Source organism: Epinephelus lanceolatus, chromosome 19 (assembly GCF_041903045.1).
Source record: "Epinephelus lanceolatus isolate andai-2023 chromosome 19, ASM4190304v1, whole genome shotgun sequence".
NCBI classification, from domain to species: Eukaryota; Metazoa; Chordata; class Actinopteri; order Perciformes; family Serranidae; genus Epinephelus; species Epinephelus lanceolatus.
Genome location: NC_135752.1, coordinates 24,971,974 through 24,989,372, shown reverse-complemented (window position 1 = coordinate 24,989,372; position 17,399 = coordinate 24,971,974). Strand labels below are relative to the sequence as shown.

General features: G+C 41.7%; 1 protein-coding gene across 1 annotated transcript in view; it reads right to left on the bottom strand.

Moving 5' to 3' along the window:
• Window positions 1-1,555: 1,555 nt before the first annotated feature.
• mmp17a (matrix metallopeptidase 17a) overlaps window positions 1,556-17,399 on the bottom strand; it is a 140,879-nt gene continuing 125,035 nt past the window's right edge. Inside the window, exons 9-10 of the mRNA XM_033645963.2 lie at window positions 16,590-16,847; window positions 1,556-5,148 (exon numbers count right to left, since the gene is read on the bottom strand). Coding sequence (XP_033501854.1) covers window positions 4,823-5,148; window positions 16,590-16,847 — 584 coding nt within the window. The 3' untranslated portion in view covers window positions 1,556-4,822. The remainder of the gene's footprint in view (window positions 5,149-16,589; window positions 16,848-17,399) is intronic.

The following is a 17,399-nucleotide window of genomic DNA, read 5'->3' as shown; positions in this document are numbered from 1 at the left end:
TTGTTTGGGGGATCAGGGTGGGGGATGGGGGTGCGGTGGCCGCCTATGTCACCTATAGACAGACCCACCACTGTACCCAGACATTCATTGCATAACCTGATGACTATGACTCATTTTTCATCAGTTTCTTTTGCCAGGACGGGAGTAAAAAGCCTAAAATATATTATTTGTATATTCTGTTTGTGTATTTGTAATGTAGTCATTTGGGATGATGCTAGAGGCCATAAAACACGCAGCAGTAACAGTCCAGGGCCTCAGCAGACAGAGAAGTCTTCATTTTAATAATGCAAACCTGCCTGGGTGGAAATATTTCACACTTTTATTAGACAGCAGTGCCAATCAAGACCAGCTCAGGCTGTGATGTATTAATTAAATTTAGCGAATGTGGAACTGCTGATAAAAATAAAAGGATTAAAAAAACCAATAACTTTAAATTTAACAGTTGTATTAAAAAATATGATTTAATACAATGTTCATTACACTTCGCTGATCAAATACCCATTAAAAAAATACTCGCACACTGTTTTAAATTCTAAAAATTGTGTTTGGTTAAAGTAGCAGCTCAAATAGGATCAGTTGGACAAACTGCTGAACAGTGACCCGTCTTGCCGCATGTGCCCCAGGGAGCAGGTGCTCTCCCGGTGGCCGCCGAGCCACACCAGTTAATTAACACCACTCGAGTGTGTCAAGAGGAGGGAAGAAAAATTGCTGCTCTTAGTGGTGTCACACCCCGGCCTGCGAGGCTTGAGAAAAGGGGAGATGCAGGGGGAATAACAATGGATTTATTTTAAACTAACATGATAATAAATTATCAGAATTTTGGAAAAAAAAAAGTATATTATAACATAACAGGAATGCAAGCTATTACAACAAACCACAATGGCAATTGTGTTTGGGCAGGTAATCTCAGGCTAGTGAATACAAAACAGTTTTGAACAGAATAATTAACAGTAAAGCAGGAGGGTCATTACAGCAGAAATAATTGTTGAAGCTTTTCAAACAGAATGAAGTTTGTTTTTGTGTATTCTACCAAAGGTCATTTGAAGAATCTTACTTAATTTAATTGTGTTTATTTTAAAAGACCGTGACTGACATGGGCTTCTTGTGGTACGCAATGTTCCTCAGAACTTGTCTTAGTTGTTTACCCCCTACAGCTCGCTTTGATCTCTAACTAAGCACTATCTGAGCTGCTGAATATTTCTGGATCGGTTGACGTTACATCTCTGATGTACTTCCCTGGAAAAAGTGTGGGAATATATAATCCTCCGCCAGCAAATCTGCTCCTAGTGAGTGTGTGGTGTGATTGACGTGATGTGGTTTGCCTTCCCGACGAACAGCAGTGACCATTATAAGAGGAAACATGCGTGAGAACAGCACAGAGATGGAGAGCAGCTCCCAGTTGGTGTCTGCAAGCTGTCACGCTACCTTCATCTGTCTACAAGGCCGGGCTCCTTTTCAATGACACTAAATAATTACACACTCACACCCACGCAGCCGCAACACTGAGCACTCAAAAATAATCTGTACTCCATACAAATTCATGTTAGCCCAGAGAGTCATTCATATTCTTTTATTTTTCTACAAAAATATTTTACATTAGAAAACACACCTTGAAATATACACAGTCCACTTGGTTTTGAAGGAACCATGGAACATCTCAACTCAAATATATCTGTGTCCATATTGAAACTGTAGGTAAATATATCAGCAAGAATAAATCCGGTTGCTATCTCGTGACCTCTGCTAACGGCGTCACCAGAAGGAGCTTGGATTGATGGAGGACATTGTCCAGCGGTGAGGAACAAAAGGCTCTGTGAACTATAATCTGATCAAAGCAATATGAAATCACAATCTATCCATATTTATTAGCAAAAATACAACAAAACCAATGCTGCCTCTGATAATGACAGGGAATGCTGCTGTACCTGGGTTGACAATGATGAGTTCATGGACATACATGAACAGGAAATCCTCAAGGAGCATGGGAGTACAGGTAAAGACGGGATAATGGCGCAGAGCAACTCTTAGATTTTAACTTTCTGTCGTACAGGAAGTCTTGATTTGTCACACTTCCTGTAGCACAGGGTGCCTTTTTCTAGCTCTACTGGATAGTATTCACCTGTCTACCAGTTTACAGCCCTGGATGCCATTCATCTGACTGTCAACATCCCAGCATGCCATTCATTTGTCTTCCTGTCAACATCCCATGGGGCTATTCATCTGTAAACCTAACTATCTGTCTCCACTACATTTCAGGATACTTTTCACCTGTCTGCCTAGATACATGCCTGGGTGTCAGTCACCTGTCTAAACACAGTATCTATATCACAGATGTCATTCTTTACCCTGGTTACAGTCTTGCAGGCAGCTCTTCCTGTCAGGTTGAGTAAAAACACTCTTTCTCTAGGGATTGGTGGACCCAAACCCCAACCGTGGTCATATTCATAACCTCAGCTGTAACAGCATAAACTTAAACCATTTGATTATTGGAGAATGCTGGAAGGCGGTAAGCAGCCTGGCAGGAAATTCTACTTGCCAGGCACAATTTTGAGCAATAGTTTGACATGTTGGAAAATATCCTTTTTTGCTTTCTTGCCGAGAGTTTGATGATAGGATAAATATCATTCTCATATCTGTAAGGTAAATGTAAGAGCACAGACTCACCATACCATCATTAAAGAACTACTGTCCATGAAGGTGGACTGTTGTCACCTGTGTCTCGGTTAAAAAAGTTGCACTTGAACACACCACAAAGACCACAGTCAACGGCCCGTATGATCTGTGGTTGCCTGAAAGGACATAACTCTCCATACCAGCAGGTGGCGGTATTCATCATGCAAAAAGGAAAACCGGAAGACCAACAGGATGGAATAAGGACGCTAGTTAGCCAGTTAGCACATTAGCAACACACCCTGATGCTAAACGAACAAAAGATATTTACCGTGTGCCAGCGAACAACAACACAAACAATTACAAACCGTTTCGGCTAAAGAGCTCATTAGCTAAAAACATAATCTTACCTTATATATCAAGTTTGTCTCACGCTCTTTTAACTTTAGTCATTTGTTTGCTTTTCTCACTTCCATTTCTCTTCTCGTACACTGAGCTCAATCGGCAATCAGAGTGGTGCCGTTTCTGGCACCGATTCAAAATGCTAAATCAGCTGAAAAAAAAAAAAAAAGCCAACACAGGCTGTCGACTGGTGCCAATGGTGCGAGACACACCACAGAAATTACGGACGCTCACTGATGGCCCAGCATTGACAGACGGCCAACTGTTGACTTGGTGTGTCAGGGCCCTAATGCTACAGCCAGGACCTGGTTAGCTTAGCTTAGCATAAAGACTGAAAACAGGAGGAAACTGCAAGCCTAGTTATGCCTGAAGGTGCTGTTTCTCTGTTTCCAATCTCAATGCTAAGCTAAGCTAACCAGCTGCTAGTTATAGAGTAACACTTTTCACTGTTATAAGATAGGGGGCGCTGTTACACACCTGTGAAATAGAACAGCACTGTCATGTCCAAAAAAAACAACGAAGAAGAAGATCCACTGGCAACCAGAAGAAGATGTTGTTTACAGAAATGTACGAAAATGCTGGTGGTGACGGAAAAATTACGTTTATGCCAGCCGTGGAGACGTTGATAGACTCAGACTCCAATAATTCCTTTTTTGTTCAACATTCTGAATCCGATTTGAACGTACGAGTTTGGAGGGACGAAATGGGATCTCCATGACGATGACAGTGACACATGGACAAGATGACCACAGAGGAGACGGAGACAACAGAACACTGAACGATCACTGAACGTGGCAACATGTTCTGCTTTACCTCAAAGAGAATACTATTTTCATTATTATTATTATCATTTTCATTAATACACTTCAAACTGACAAAAGGAAATGAGAAAAAACAAAACAAAAAATGGAAATGTGAAATTGATTTTATACTTGAAAATGACACTTTTTTAGGCTTTTTCTCTAAAATGTTTTTTTTTTAATGAAAATTCAGGTGTTGATAAAAAATTAATGGAGTAAAATAGAATAAAATGTTTTTTGTGTTTAAAAATAGAAGGTCTTTTCTTTAGTTCCATGTATATACTGTTTACATACTCATAGGTCAAATTATTCTGTGGGTCTTGAAAGATCAGTGAATATGATCAACTTAACTTAAAATAATACTCTGGCGGGGAAAGTGTTAATATTTACTGGACAGATGTGAGAGTGGTGATCTTTTCATCTAACTCCCGGCAAGAAAGAGAAAAAGCGTATTTACCTCCCAAAATATCAAACTGCTCCTTTAAGGTAAAACGTCCCTTTAAATCTCTTTACGCATCAACCACTAAACATCTCAGGATACCATTCAACTGTTAAACATCTACATCCCAGGATGCCATTCATTATTGCTGTAAACTTGTTATACATGTAAAAAGTAAGTATTATGGGTGCTGTTTGAATACTGCTGTATTTTATGTGAACATATTTCTGAACTGTTTAGCTCTTCCAGAAAAAAAACTAAGAGATAAAACTTGTAACTCAATTTGTTAAGCACAGTAATAGCATTGTCATTGTTGGTGGATTGATGCCCACTAGATATGCCCTAGTATGATATATGATAACTGTATGTACTACTCATACTGCAAGGCGCTTTAGAAGACCATCAAATGGCATGTGAAATAAATAACAGCAAAATAACAGCAAAAACATACCAGTTGATATTTATATGAACAAAATGTTCCAGTTTGTATTCAGACTGAGCGTCCACTGGCTCTCCACCTATGAGTCTCTGTCCTGCACCCAGCTTGAGAACTTTGTCCCATGCTTTGGCATCATAGCAGTTCAGAGTGGAGGGTCAGCGAGAGCGTCCAGAGGGGTGGCAGCAGCCACAGGGGAGACGGTGAGGGCCGGACGCCTAAAGGCGAGGCGGTGTCGGAGGTGCAGGAGCACACCTCGTATCCGTTCTCCGCGTGGTCTGGGTGATGGTGCACGTTGACTCTCGTCTCTGTGCTTTTGGGCTCCGCGTCCGGAGAGTCTGACTGCATCTCAGTGCACAGGAGCCAGTCTTTAGCGATGAGGCGGGGGTATCCTGCCTCCACCTCCATGTCACTGCTCGGCACTCGCCAGTACTCCTTCCCCTTGAAGAAATAGGACGAGCCTTCAAAGACAGAGAGGGCAGAGTGGTTGTGATGGTGTGTGTTTTTAACTACAACAGAACAACATAGAACACTTAGGCTTTTCCTTGAGGCAGACGAAAGGATGCAAATTAAGTATTAAAATACAGAAAACAAATATATTAGCAGTATTATTCAGAGAAACAAATGTATAACTAACACTATGGATGTTTTTTTTGCTGCTTTCTATAACATATTCTTGCTTCCCCCTCGAGTATTGTTCCCATCATAACATTTCTCTCCATTCAGCGTCTCTCTTATCCATGTCTTACATCTGTGATTTCGCAAAGGCTCCATCTTTCTTTAACACTCTTCTCACTTGCTGTTCACCACGAGTTGTCACCACGTCTTCCTCATTTCTCCCTCCTCCCTTTATTCCACTGTTTTCTCTTCATCCCAGGCTTGTGGAAGCAGCCTAAAGGCAGATAAAGGCTTTGATGTGGCTCCAGTTCCCGGGCCCAGAGGTGTGCGTATATGTGAATTTGCTTGTGTATTAAACATACATGCATTTTATGCCTCTCCATACAATTGGGGATTTTGTGAGGACAGTCTCCTCTTTTTGCTTTTGCTTTTGGCCTGTTACCACATACACATGCACACACACACACACAAACACACCAAAAGGCTTGGAGCAGGACCTCTGAGGCTGGCAAAAGCTCAGACACAACACAGACCTCTGAACACCTGACAGGAAAAAGAGCTTCCACACATTCAGCTGGGAGTTGCTGCAGGGGAGAGAGGTGATGTAGCTTTCCCCCCATTGAGAGTAGCCTGAAATAAGGACTGAGTACCTGCTGCTAATTAGTTGTTTTGGTGCCAGTTTTGAACATCTACAAGTGCTTTATCAAAGCCTAATCTGTACAGCCAACTGGTGGAGGCATTCCTTAAAGGGGATTTGCTTGGCACAGGCTGCCAAAAACAATGCCAGTTTAAGTAAACACTGTTAATCTCTATGGGGAGGCAATATGTTCTCAGCATCTGACCTATTGTTATTGCTTAGGAACAGCAGGCAACCTTTCTCCAGCACCTGGGGACGGACTCCAGATCTAAGGTCGTTGTCTAGTCAAAGGAAATGTCAGGACCAAGCCTGCATAATACTTTTAAAGTTTCATTTTCTTAGATAATGTATCACAATAAATGATATGTTTGTTTAGCAATACAATGGAATTAACACATTAGCCCTAAAACTGGCAGCAGATCTCCTTTTAACCCTTTCAGTCTCAGGCCAAAGCCAACACTTTTACCATTTTTACCTTTATATGCCTCTAAAAGTGTCTTAATACCAGAGTCAGTGTAATAGCTTTGGTAACTGGTGAACTTTAAGGCCCATACACATCAAACTGACATCAAAGAACTAGTGAAGATGAAGGTCAACTGTTGCGTTGCCTCATGATGCCTGCGTCTGAGCCAAAAATTTGCCTGTGAACACAACAAAAGAAGCTCTGTTTCCACCAAGCAGTACAGTTCAGTTCAGTCCGGTAAATATTTTTTCCTCACTGTCCCTATTTTTGGTCCCCCCTCTGTTGGGGTGCCTAGCACACAGACATGGTACTAAAAGGTGGAGCTGTGAACACTGCAGTCCATTCATTGGTCAGAAGCAGATGGTCACACTTGCTCAGGGCTGAGTTGTGGCTGGTTTGGAAGCTTATGTAACCATTGCTCATACTGTGAAGAGTTTTACATAGCTGTAGTCTTAGAAAAAAATATCTTAATTCACTCGGCCGACTGCCGGCAACTTTTAAGGTGGAACGTTTACTTGTAATGTCACGCAATGCACGAGTTGACAACATGAATCCATCAGCACACCTTAAATTTCAATATGACAACTCTGACCATTACTTTAGTTTTTATTATCTCTACTGGATGACATACACTTTTAGTAATGAGTGGACCTTCAAGTGTAAAAAAATATTAATTTCGATGATATATGTGAACTCCATATATCTCAATCCTCACTTGGACAAAAAAAAAAGCATCGTGGAACATTGTTCCTGTGGGCTACAGCAACACTAAACCCCTGAGCTTGCCTGAGAAGGACTAAATCCACAAACCCGATAATTTCACATATCCCATGGAGAGAGACTCTCATTGCAGCCTGTTTTATTTTGTTCTGGAAATGTTGGTGTGCAGCCTCGTTCTGTGGACGATAAATGAGATTCAGACTTCCTTCTGTGTCAATGGTAATGAGGAAATATAGTGAGTGCTGGACAGACCAGTGACTGACAACAACCCCACCCACATTTGAGAGTACTGTTTGCAGTGGAAACGCCAGGGTCTAGGTACCATGTCTGACAGGTTACTTTTGGTTCCAAAGGTACCATACCGAAAGTGTTTGGTGGAAACGGGGTGAAAGACTACAGCTAACATACATTCACATACACATGCACATGCACATACATTCTGCGCCTGCGTGAGAGGAAAAGACTCTCTATGTGTCGGCATTCAAAAAGGGAAACTGGAAGACAACAAAACATGATGTTGAAAGAACCAGTCATACCCACTGTACACTCATGGACAATAATACGAACAATTCCAAACCGTTTCCACTAAAGAGCTCAATGGCTAAAAAAAACAATTTTACCTGATACAACAGGTTTGTTTTAATTTCACACCCTCTTTACTTTAGCTGTTTGTTTGCTTTACTCACATCTGTTTCTATTCTTGTGCACTGAGCTGAACTGCCAATCACAGTGACTTTTAATCAGCGATAGGCTCCGCCGTCTCCAACGCCGATTCAACATGCTAAATCGGCCGGAAAAAAGCCAACAAGGGCTGTCAGCTTGGTGAATCAGGGCCTTCATTGAACTCCTTCATTCTCTTCCCTTTTAATGGAGAATAGGAAACAACCAAATGTGCACCAAATAGTGCTTGGATTGCCATGACAACATGCATACAACAGCTACAACCAAGCATGTTGGCTCACTTTGCTTTTATGATATGTTAAGTACCAGCTAGACCAATGCCATCATCAGCTTATTTGCTAATCTCACTTCAAACAGTAAACCTAACGCTGGCATTCTGCTGGGACTGACAGGGTTAAAGTGGTTTCATTCAGAATATATTATCCCTATATTATGAAGTTGAATGGGTTTATTTGTTTATTAATTTTCAAAGCAATGAAGAAAAAATCTGTCCTGGGTGTGAAAATGGCCCTCGTGTTCATTACTGTTAATATAATTCAACACTTTCACTGACAGTATAACAGATGCCTTATTGATTAACATCATATTTTGTGACTAATTAAGTCTTATAGTACCTCCTATGCTGCACAGTGATTAAATCAAGTTATGAAACAGGCTCTCAGTTTATTCCTATTTAACCATGGCGTCTCAATCTCAGTGAGTTTAATTAATTAGCGTTTCAACTTCTAACTGTGAGAGAAATATTGAAATAGGCCAGAAATAAAAAATATAAATATTGTACGTTATATATACTATACTAATACATTTAATAAGAAAAAAAAGTTCAGTTTCAACAGTACAGTTCTAAGAAATACATTGTTTTTATTATCATTGCACTCCATTTTTCAGCACACACTGACTCCTCATAATGGGTAATGTCATGTTAATGCCACACATAATTACACAAGGCCAGCTGTGAGCTCACACACACACACATTTTCACTCTCACGTATATGCTCGGGTTTTATACAAGGCACTATAGATATTTTACAGGAAGTAAAAGACCAGAGTGTTTTACAGGCACAGATGCACATAGTCTGTAAAGACTACTGACATGGCAGATTCAGGCGTGACATGCTCCAGTAATGATTGCATTACACCACCTCCTCCTATAAAGCCAGCCGGAGAGCGAAGAGGAGTAAGAAGAGAGAGGGGGACGATAGGAGAGGGTTTAAAGGGGAGGTGAAGGAGAGAGATAGATAAGAAGGGAGGGACATACATGCATCGACGCCCACACTAATTGAATAATATAAACTAAATGTGCATTTTAGCTAATGCATTTAATTGGTGTATCAGTTGTTAATTTAAATTGTTGTACATGATTATCACCTTGGGCTTTCTTTAATGATCGCTCTGTTATATGGACGAGTTGAACATTATGACATTATTTGTACATGGAGGAAATTACAGAGGACAAATCTTAAATGTAGGGTAAACATTTTATTTATGAGGGTATGTTACTCTGAATGTTCCCATTATCATTAATGTTGACATTCACCAATGTTCCATGAACGTTACTTGTAGTAGATTAGATCCTCCAAACACCCCAACTTATTAATTAGAAAGATTCAACAAAGCAGGTGAAATGTGTGTTGGAACTGAGACCTGATATTAATATCCTATGACACAGATAAGACATCCATCTAGATCAGTTACATTACTGCAAATGTATTGCTCCCACAAGGTCATATAGTTGTTTCAGAAAATCCAACGAACATTAACATTCTTCATTTGTTTCCTATTACATGATGTTTGTGACAGCTCAGTGTCTTGGAATATTTCTTACTTAAAGTGAACAATGTAGAGATACACCACTGATTTGTGTTTGAAAGGTCATCTGGGGCCCCTCTGCCTTTCTTCCTCCTATACGGAAAGCCTAAGGCGGAGAGAGCACTCCTCTCTGCCCTTCCACTTGCAAACAAGGAAAGCCTGAGGCAGAGAGAGCAAACCACCCTGCCCTTCCATGTGCTTACATGGAAAGCCTAAGGCAGGGAGAGCAGCAGCAAAGACCCTCCAGGAACAGAACAGAGCAGCATCAATGACAAACAGAAATGACATTGATACATCAGACACAACATGAAAATGAGGAGCTGGGGTGGAGGCGGGTTGCAAAGCAGCTTGCGGAGGAAGCAGCAACAGTAGACAGGCCAGAGCAGTTTAAATAGGGGGCCCTGAATGAAGATTCACCAATTGGTTGCATAGAAAGGAATCATGTGATCTATCAGCTGACTCCCTTCCATCAATCAGCTGCTCCATCAGTTGATTGGGCTGTTTGAGATCAGCTGTGCTCAGTTTTCTAACATGGCCATATGAGGCTGGATCCAAAACAGAGTCAATCCTCATAGACCTCCATGTTAGAATGCCCAGCTTTATAATGGGAACAAACATGTTTACAGCCTGGTACAAAAAACAGTCCTGGTCTCTATGGCTAATTTCCTTGTTCACGACAACTGTACAGGGGGTGAATTTTGATGCAACTCAACCATTTCAATCTTATTAAGACTTTAAGTTATGCATAATTAAGGGTGTGGCTGCTATTTGCAGATAGTATCCACTGACTCTCCTTCAGATCCACCCCTCGGTCCTCTGCAGCTCCACCTGTTCGTCCAAATTTGTTGACTTCTGGCTCCAAAAATTCAGGATGGTGATGCCAAAAAGTGCTGAAATTGAGGCTTCAAAGCATGAGTCTACAAACCAATGGTCGATGTCACTGTGGCTATCTATGGTTTCTACTCTCTAATATGACCCCCTAAATTAACTCCCCTACTGGTTAGGTTAAGGACAAGAATCATTGTTGGATGTCGTCACCTTACATATTTGCATAACTTTACATACTTATCGTGATGAGACAACATAAAGTTGTTCAGTAATTCTTTATGCCATAAAGGTCTACTTCCCAGCATGTACGACATTACCGGAACCTTCTGTATAATAGAGCCTACATAGCAGGCACACTGGAGACTTTTCTGGCTAAGTTGCAGTTTAGCCCTCCGCAAACCTTAATGAAGATGAAATAATTCAGTGGTGTGGCTCTAGACTTGAAATAATGTTATCCAACCAAGTGGCTCAAATCCTGATAGTGAAGGAAGCCATTTTGCAGGAGAAATGTATCTATTTACAGACACCTCTTTCACAATATAAGTCTATGGGGAAAAGTCATTTTAGGCCCCATAGCATCACATGATGGACCTAGAAGTTGTAATTTCACAGTTTGGCCATGATGTGAAATTGGCTTTAAAGCCCAGAGCTGTTCCTGAGGGCCTCTACGAATTGGCTTCCTGGGTCAACGTCCTGTTTATTTGAATCGTCTGTCAACCCCGACCATTTCCCTACACGGACTCTGTCTCTTTTATACTGTTTCACCTCACTTCCTCCTTTGCTTCCGTCACTATTGGGCCCTACTACAGCCACTAGAGGTTGCCACCTACACCAAACGTAAATATGGGTGGTAATAAACTGCTTTTACAAATGACCTATGGTGTTGTTTTATGGGGAAGGACCATCTCGGGTCAGTGACTGATCATATGTCATAAAAACTATGAGCCAATGTGTGGCAGTTAGCAGAGAAGAATACTCGTGTCGTCCATCTGCCACTTCTTCCCTGATGTGTCTCAGAAATTTCCACAATCATATTCTGGAACCAGTTTAATTGCATATGAACAGAAGGCAGTGTCCATGCTGCCACAGTGAAGCATTTGTCATGAGCGACCACTCAGCGACCACAGATGAGCAGGACACTCAGAAAAAACAAGAAGTCTTGGTTGTGGTCACTGAGAGCCACAATCAGCTCAAATACTGCAGGCTGCAGTCTGTGTGAAGATGGTACTCACACATTTAAGTTGAACAAACAGTTCAGGCTGAAAGTGGAGATAAGCAGAGACAACATGGGAGCCTGATAAAACATCTGTTATTCCCAGAGTGGCATCCAAGGAGGGAATGCAAAAGCTGAGGGCAGCAGAGTGAGGATAAAAAGCAGAAATACTGTCATATGCTAATGCTCAGGGCATGTGAAGACTCTAGAGATCAATGCATATCTTTTAATGATATTTTTTTGTGTTCCACTCAAAACAAAGGATCACATGATTGTATGATTTGTATGATTAAATCGGTGCCTTTGAGCGCACCTTTGTAGTAGGAGTAAGATAAAAATATCGATACGGACATAAATCATATTTGTTCCTTTTGCTATACGTTATCGAAACACTGGCACCATCTATCAATATTTTAATTAAAACATGCAGACGCTCTTTGCCAATTTAATTTATTAGAGTCACTACGTCATGACTCCCTGTGGTGGTGTTAATCAAATGAATGAGGCTAAGGTAAACGGATGTCAACTAAAATGTCGGGAAAAAGAAACTCATGGGTAAAATGGCGGACAGTGCAGACAGCGGGGGGGGGGGAAAAAATTAGTGAGGCACCGTCATCGTTCAAGTCGAAAGTCTGGGCCCACTTCAGCTTCACACAGATGGGGCAAACAAAATCAATAAAGGACACAGGATAGGCAAGAACTGTCTTATGAAGGTACGGTGAACGGATTCTACATCATCATGATCTTGTCATGGAGAAAATGGCCAACGCTTCCACAACTGATGACTGTTATGTTGTTTTTGACACCACAATTTATTTTCTGTAACCGCTTATCTTGTTAGGGGTCACGGGGGGGCTGGAGTCTATCCTAGCTGACACTGGGCAAGAGGCGGGGTACACCCTGGACAGGTCACCAGACTATCACAGGGCTGACTTAACCTGCATGTCTTTGGTCTGTGGGAGGAAGCCAGAGTACCCTGAGGAGGAGAGCAAGAGGGTTCCTGGTTTGAACCCAGGGTGGGGCGTCTGAACCCGGGATGGGGGAGCTCTTCAGTGTGGAGTTTGCATGTTCTCCCTGTGTCAGCGTGGGTTTTCTCCAGGCACTCCAGCTTCCTCCCACAGTCCAAAGACATGCAGGTTAATTGGTGACTCTAAATTGACCGTAGGTGTGAATGTGAGTGTGAATGGTTGTCTGTCTCTATGTGTCAGCCCTGTGATAGTCTGGCGACCTGTCCAGGGTGAACCCCGCCTCTCGCCCAATGTCAGCTAGGATCAACAATCTCCTGAGGGAAATATCTAAATCTTTAAAAGCAAAGTTCTTGAATATGTTCACCAGCTAGTCACTAACTCTGTTTACAGTCTGGTGCTGGGCAGGTACTGTAATGGATTTGCAGAGCTTTTTCACTAAAAACACTGAAAAGATACTTTATGAGAGCTGTGAGTGTAATCAACCAGTAAAGCTGTGAGCTGTAAAACCATGACAATGTGCTGAAAGATGCTAAAATGCTCTGCAGAGCTGACAGGAGCTGCTGAGTCTGGTGAAATTCTGTGTGGAGTTGTCACTATGAAAGACACCTTTTACATTACAAGTAGTCATTTGATCCATTGTTGATATTAAATATTGATTTTTGCAACTTTAAAATCTGGCAGCTACATTTCAGCATGGGTAAATGATAATTTGTGCTATTTTGTACACACGTAAAATTATACATTTGCTCTGTCATGGGACAGAAACACAATTCAATACTGACATAAGAGGTGGGAGTCAAATCACAATACGGCAGACACAACATGCAGGTAGACTGAGAAAAAACATGCAGACACGTTACTAGTCTGAGTAGCTCAAATTAGTCTGCATTTGCATATTTGAATAGTTTCTATCTTAGGAGGCTGATGGCTGCAGGGAGTTAAGTGATTCGGAGGCAGATAGTGCGAGGCAGGATGTACTGAGCTGTGCGCCAGAGGGCAGTTTGTAAAATGCTAGGTTGCCAAAAGCGGTAAAATTGGCAGTGTCTTTCATTGGCTTTTTTGTTGCTCTGGTGCCGTTCAGGTAGGGAGGTAGTCTTTACATAGTCTTTAGGGAAGACAACTGCAGGCTGGCTGCCTAACTGCTCAAATGACAAACTTCTGTTTTATCTTGGAACAGGGAGAGGCACAGTCGCATCAGACGATGCATCTGTAGAACCAGATCAGAATCGACTGCGAGACATTGATTTCCCTGAGGTTAATGCAGGAGGAACATTCTCTGTTAGACTCCTTGCTTAGATTAGCAATCTTGTCAACCCATTTTGGTGTTTTTCAAAAGCGTGCTCCCCGTGAATCTGACCGTCTCCGCTGAGCTCACAGCGGCAGCATGGATTAATAAGGGGAAACCAGCTTGTGGATTCATAACACCCAACACTGCTCTCTACTGTGTTTGCAGTGTAAAGGTCAGGACTGTTGTTGGCAAGCCGAGACGCCAGTTTTACAGCCTCTTTCTGGTAGACTGACTCTGTGTGTGTAATCTAAAAAGTTTGTTGTCAGGAAACTTGGTCCCTAAAGACAAATGTACAGCTGTATATTTTCCATAACCACAGCTCACTTTTCATGGGTCACTGGTTATTTGTTATAGTGTATATACACATCACATTTACCAAGAACCTGATTTTTGTGTGAACATGTGTGTGTGTGTGTGTGTGTGTGTGTGTGTGTGTGCAGTTGCTGTATAGTGTTTAGTTGCATGATTAAATACTTTACTGGTACTGTTTTCTCTTATGAATGGTAAAAAACATCATTAGCTTCAAAAAAGCTTCCAAAATGAAGCTACAAGTATTAATATGGGTATGAATATTAATATCTTTTCCCAGATAAGGTAAGCTAATTGTTTGCAGCCTTTAGAAGTGGAAATGCCAGCTCCTGCTGCAGGCCTAAATAATGTCCACTCCTGCCAAAGTCCACACCAACAGTTTTATTAAGCATATTTTTCATATAAAATATGTTGTCTAAAGTCCAAGTAAAGATCACCTGAGTGACAAAATTTTTCCCTAAACTTTCACAGTTCCCTTAAGAGCCACATAAGCCACATAGGACTCTATAAAACTGGTTCCTTTTTTAAGTGGGTTTCCACTGATGGGGAAACTTCTGTTTGCTGTTGTGTTTAAATTTTGGTTTGTTCTACAAGTCATGTTACCTTTTAGGTATAGAGATTCATAGTTCTAGAGCAGGGGTGTCAAATGAACCACCCGCTGCCCTCCAGATGACTTCACAACAGTCATGATTATACTTGCATTAGTCATTTGCACTAGATTCATCAGCTCTAGAGCTTTTCATATTATTCTTACATCCCTTCATTGACATCTGTTGCGCTATTCTGTCAGAATAGAAATCAATGCCACATCTTCATACAGAGTAAAAATAAAAAATACAGCTGGTCTGAAGAAATGTAACAGCCACATCTTTAATGGTTGAAACTATAAACCAGCACAAAAATGACAATTACCAACATAAGCCACCATGTTCTGAACAGACGCGTTATAAACATTGTAACTTTGTACTAATACAAAGTGTGAGATGGATCGGCGGTTTGGTGCGGCTGCTTCAGGCGCTGCACCAGTCCGTCGTGGTGAAGAGGGAGCTGAGCTGGAAGGCAACGCTTTTGATTGACTGGTCCATCTACATCCCAACCCTCACCTATGGTCATGAGCTCTGGGTAGTGACCGAAAGAATGAGATCGCTGATACAAGCAGCCGATATGAGTTTCCTCCGTGGGGTGGCTGGGCTCAGCCTCAGAGATAGGGAAAGGAGCTCGGACATCCGGAGGGAGCTCGGAGTAGAGCCGCTGCTTCTTTGTGTTGAAAGGAGTCAGCTGAGGTGGTTCGGGCATCTGATCAGGATGCCTCCTGGACGCCTCCTGTTAGAGGTGTTTCGGGCATGTCCCACTGGTAGGAGGCCCCGGGGCAGACCCAGAACACACTAGAGGGATTGCATATGTCATCTGGCCTGGGAAGACCTCAAGGTCCCCCAGGAGGAGCTGGAAAGTGTTGCTGGGGAGAGGGACGTCTGGGGTGCTTTGCTTGTTCTGCTGCACCCGCGACCCGGCCCCGGATAAGCGGATGAAAATGGATGGATGGATGGATGGATGGAGCATATAGGCCTAACAGAAAACTTTAAACTACTAAATAAACACTAGATCAGCGCTAGTCAGGCATGATTGGAAATGAGAGCGGTCCCATCATTACTAGACTCTAAGCACCAGCACTGGCACCGAGGTGCGCATCACAGCTGAGACGGTGGAGCAGAGTCAAGAGGTGTGCTCACAGCTGTATTTGCAAACTATAAAATACATCACTGAAAAGTTAATAAACAATGATTCCCCTTCAGTAAAAGTCTAATATAATTCTGCTGCTGACAACTGCCAGGTCACTCATGCTTATAATATTTGATGTGTTAGCTAGTTAGTACAGTTAGTAATGCAGCAGGATGAACTGCTGTCAAGCCGCCAGTCACTTTAATCTCCATGGTCACATCAGCTAATGCAACAATTGTAGTGCATCTGTATACTGACATTAATATGTGTTACATTCAATAATACCTTCAGTATTATTCAGAAGAAGTGTAAAATTAATCACAAGTGTCCCTTATAAATTAAATACCACTAACTTGTGAGGATTTATTGTGTGTATTTATTCTTTGATTTTTGGGTTGCTGAAAATAAAAATTAAAAAGATTATTCCAACATACAGACACAAACGCAAGTATTTTTAATGTATCAGGTTTTTAGAGATATTCCAAGTAAAAGTCCTACATTTCTACCCTGAAACTTGAGGTGCCAAGCCCACTTGTCATCAGATTGGGCTGTATGTGGCCCCTGAACTAAAATGAGTTTGACACCCAGCTCTAGAGCTTCGTAATTTCACATCGAGCAGTGTTTAGTGTTGATTTTCAAGGCAACTCACCATCTGACCACCTCATGGCGTCGTCAAGCTGAGGCGGCAGCCCCTTCCAGAGCGTGCTGTCTTTAGGGTAGCCCAGGTCCATACGCCTCAGGTGGTCATCGTAGCGCCAGTAGTGGTTGTCCTTGAAGAAGTAGGTTTTGTCGTTGTGCAGCCAAACAAAGGCTGCATCCACTCCTTCCAAGGGCAGGCCAAAGTCACTGATTGGACGGGGGTAGCCTTCCTCCACGTTATTGTCTTTAAATACCCAGTACTTTAGACCTGAAGAGGGTGGACACAGAGGTCAGAATTAAAAGGAGAAACAACTTGATTGTGAAAGAAATCATAATCACCATTGTTTTGTCAATATTGAGATCAGGATTATTTAGCATGATTACTCATTGACTTTGGAAATGTCATGCATTAATTGAACTTTCAAACAACAGCCTTGTTTTATTAACAGTGAATTTTCTTGAACTTGAAATGTAATTCAACTGAAAAAGCAAATAAAAAAATAAATGTTAAAAAAAGAGATAAATAAAATAATGTATAAAAATAAACACAGCATGAGAGTTGAGGGAGACACCCTTAGCTGCTGGCAGCAGAGCCATGGACTGTGCTTACTCTGAACAGCATGCATGGGAATGATTTACAATACAATATGTTGGGATATATTTTTAGCTTTTTTCCCTGGTGGTCTGAATAAGTCGCTAAATTTGTCACTAGACTATTTTGAAATAAAGTCATTCAGAAGAAAAGTTTCTAGGACCACCAATTTAAGATCCTGGCTGGAGCTCTGCTGGAAAAAAAACTACGATATTCTGTGACTCCAAA